The 2,948-nt window shown below is 33.7% G+C and overlaps 1 protein-coding gene across 1 annotated transcript; it reads right to left on the bottom strand.

Moving 5' to 3' along the window:
• Positions 1-636: 636 nt before the first annotated feature.
• On the bottom strand, positions 637-2,745 carry LOC122092356. The gene is made up of 5 exons (XM_042662669.1): positions 2,569-2,745; positions 2,333-2,419; positions 2,043-2,234; positions 1,624-1,791; positions 637-744 (listed from the first exon to the last, which is right to left on the bottom strand). The coding sequence occupies exons 1-5, from the start codon at positions 2,743-2,745 to the stop codon at positions 637-639; spliced, it is 732 nt and encodes a 243-aa protein (XP_042518603.1).
• Positions 2,746-2,948: the final 203 nt, after the last annotated feature.

Here is a 2,948-nt window from a genome sequence, read left to right as displayed (position 1 = left end):
TGTATGAATTATCACCAGCTTCATAGCAACGAGAGTAAGCTCTTTGCATGTTGTTGTTATCAGGAGTTTGTTGTGTGTAGGTTGCATCAACGTAAATGACTCTTCTGAAGTAACATGACTTATCATACCAGGCGTTTCTCCAAGTACCGCTTCCCATCTCTGGGCTATGAGATTCTGGGTTTGGACTAAAAAACCTGTCCTCCAAACTGAATATAGTCCGCCTCACTTGCCAAATGACTAAATAGCTTTGACGCCCAATAACCAACCAGTTGCTCATCGCCATTGTCATGTACTTGGAGGTTCCAAACTTTTGTTATGGGATGCTGTCATCAAAAGACAAGGAAGATCATTTTCTTGAACAAGTGTTCCCTTCCCAACACCCCCACCGGAAAAAAAAAAAAATTTATATGTAAGTACCTGAAAAACTACTAGTCTTTCATCATATTGTTCTTTATTAACCGTTGATGTTGATGGAAAGGCAAAGTCAAGTGGTACATTCGGATTAAAGTGTATGAAACCCGAACAGTATGTATTGAAGCAACCAGTAAGTGCATTCTGATGATACATATATAAGATAAAATGAAGATGTAAGAAATTTTTTTTATACTAATAAATAATCTTTTTTCTTTCATTGTTTCATAGATTGACATGGATATGATGCAAGAAAAAAGAAAACATATAAGAACAAACCGTCCATAAGGTAAAAAGTCGAGTCTTGCTATCGCCATATAATTGAGGGTTTACCTGTAAAATTCAATAATTAAAAATCATCAATTACCGTTAAGATGAAATGTCAAAATATAGTGAGAAAAAATATGCATAATTTAGGTTTTGCCCTAAATATGACATTGAATAGATCTGATTGGAGGGCAAGAATCCTTGTAACTCACACCATTTATGTGAAATTTTACTGATTTGCTGTGGTTGTGTGACTTACATGACAAGATCAAAAGTAAAGAACTTGGGAGCTTATTTTTGGAGGATTTGGGTATTCGGAAGAGCCTAGATTGGATTTTTCAGAGCTGCAACTGAAATCTTAGGTGAAAAAGAGAAAAGAAAAGATAGAGTTTCTAACATTCAGGTCTTTGGCTGAATCGGTGAAGACAAGTTTCGAATACAGGGCATGTAGCTATGACAAATTCAATGAAACCAAATCTCCGATTGGGTGTCCACAAATTCCACACACAACCTATAGCTGGTTAATGTAACGTTGAAATAATGAATGGCGATAAGCACGCAAGCAAATATATGGTGAGTATATAAGAAAAATGAGTTGACCATGCACCAATCATGTGGATATCTATGACCCAAAGTTGAGGGAGTTGATGTAGTGAATGTAGTTTCATGATTAAAACTGATGGGAGTATTAATCCCACATCAATCAAATCGTGAGGAATTGTTGGGCTAATGAAATTGGCAAGGACTTTATCATGCTGAAGTTTGGTAATAGGTTGGCCACGACATCAGTATAAAAATAATTTGTGTAAACTTTCATCAAACTCTCTTAATTTTGTTATTTAATATTTATTTATGTGTGTACGTGATTATTAATAGAAAACAATACACACTCATTAGCTCATCAGATTATCTCATATGAAAGTAAATTAAATATAGAAGACATACCGTCCATCCAAATTGGATAAAATTGAGTTCATTCGGAGGTCCACTTTCAATAGAAATCATAGATGAACTAAATTCATCAGGTTGAACTTTTGGATTGTACAGATTAAAAGTGGCTCCAGCCCCATGGTACGCCCTCCCTGGAGACTTTACGGTTTGATACCCTGCAAACTGGGAGAACATTATCTTTAATTATTTGTAAAAATGTATTTACGTAAAAAAAGGCATTTATTTATATCATCAATAAACACAACATGTTTCATGCCGGTGGGTTATTGCACTAGCCTCCTCGAGAATTAGTTAAGGTGCGCACAAGCTGACCTGGCCACCTTAGTTAATCCAAAAAAAAAAATAATAATAATAAATAAATAATAAAAAAAGGGAAACACAACATGTATTGATTGTTTTATATATGTATGTACCTCAAAACCTTTTGCTTGACTCTTTCGACTAAAATTTCCAACTGTCATTTTGAAGGCAGATTTGGCTCTGATTAGATCTTCTTTTGTTATTCTTCGGATGGGTACCGTTCCTAAAGGGCAACCTTCCTTCAGTCCAAATCTTGAAGGTTTACTGTTTACAGTTTTCATTTTTGACCAATAACCCTCTGGTATCTGAAAAAGAAATTTAATACAAAGATCAAACATTTCTAGAATTTTTAACTCCTCCTAATATCACTATTAAGAAAAAAAATAAGAATTATATATTAAACCTGGATTTTGTGGTCTTTGAGTAAAGGATGATTAAAAGCAGGTTGCTTGTAAATATCCACACAATTGTAAACGTCTCCATATTCAGTCTGCAAAAGCATGTATCAATTTAATTAGGATAGTTATTATTTGACAAAAGAAAAAACTAAAATGATTGATTAAAAAAAAATTTAAAATTGAGACTTAAGATTAATATTAACTCTACTTTGGGGAGGGAGAGCTAAAAACAAAACTATACCTTGATTGTTTTGATACCAGGCTCGTTTAGAATTCTAAGTTGTCTTTCAAATTCTAAATCTTCGTCTTGATCTTCAGGTATGTTTCTCCTCCCTTCCACCTTTTTACCGCTCATAATTGTAAAAACCGCCAAAAAAATGACTGCTAGCATAGCCATTCTAACAGTTACAAAGGCCATGTTTAATAAACTTTTTTTTTCTGGTTTTCCTTCCTTTGAGTTCATCCGGTGTGATCATTTATATGTCATTCATCAGCTTAATTTGGCTCTATTCAATAATAATATAAGAAAGGTAAGGAAATAATTTGCCTCTAATACAAGGAAGGTAAGGAAAGCGTAATTTAATTTGCCTCAATCTAATAACAATATAAGAAAGGTAAGGA

The sequence above is a fragment of the Macadamia integrifolia genome, chromosome 10 (genome assembly GCF_013358625.1).
Source record: "Macadamia integrifolia cultivar HAES 741 chromosome 10, SCU_Mint_v3, whole genome shotgun sequence".
In the NCBI taxonomy this organism is placed as follows: Eukaryota; Viridiplantae; Streptophyta; class Magnoliopsida; order Proteales; family Proteaceae; genus Macadamia; species Macadamia integrifolia.
The sequence above is the reverse complement of the archived record's forward strand: the minus strand, read 5'-3'. Positions and strand labels throughout refer to the sequence as shown.

Bases quoted from the DNA above. Each gene is read 5' to 3' on its own strand.
- LOC122092356 (XM_042662669.1), bottom strand. From the start codon at position 2,745: ATGGCCTTTGTAACTGTTAGAATGGCTATGCTAGCAGTCATTTTTTTG. The intron at 2,420-2,568 runs GTATAGTTTTGT...ATGCTTTTGCAG, and splicing joins CTGGTATCAAAACAATCAAG to ACTGAATATGGAGACGTTTA. The intron at 2,235-2,332 runs GTTTAATATATA...TTTCTTTTTCAG, and splicing joins TCAAAGACCACAAAATCCAG to ATACCAGAGGGTTATTGGTC.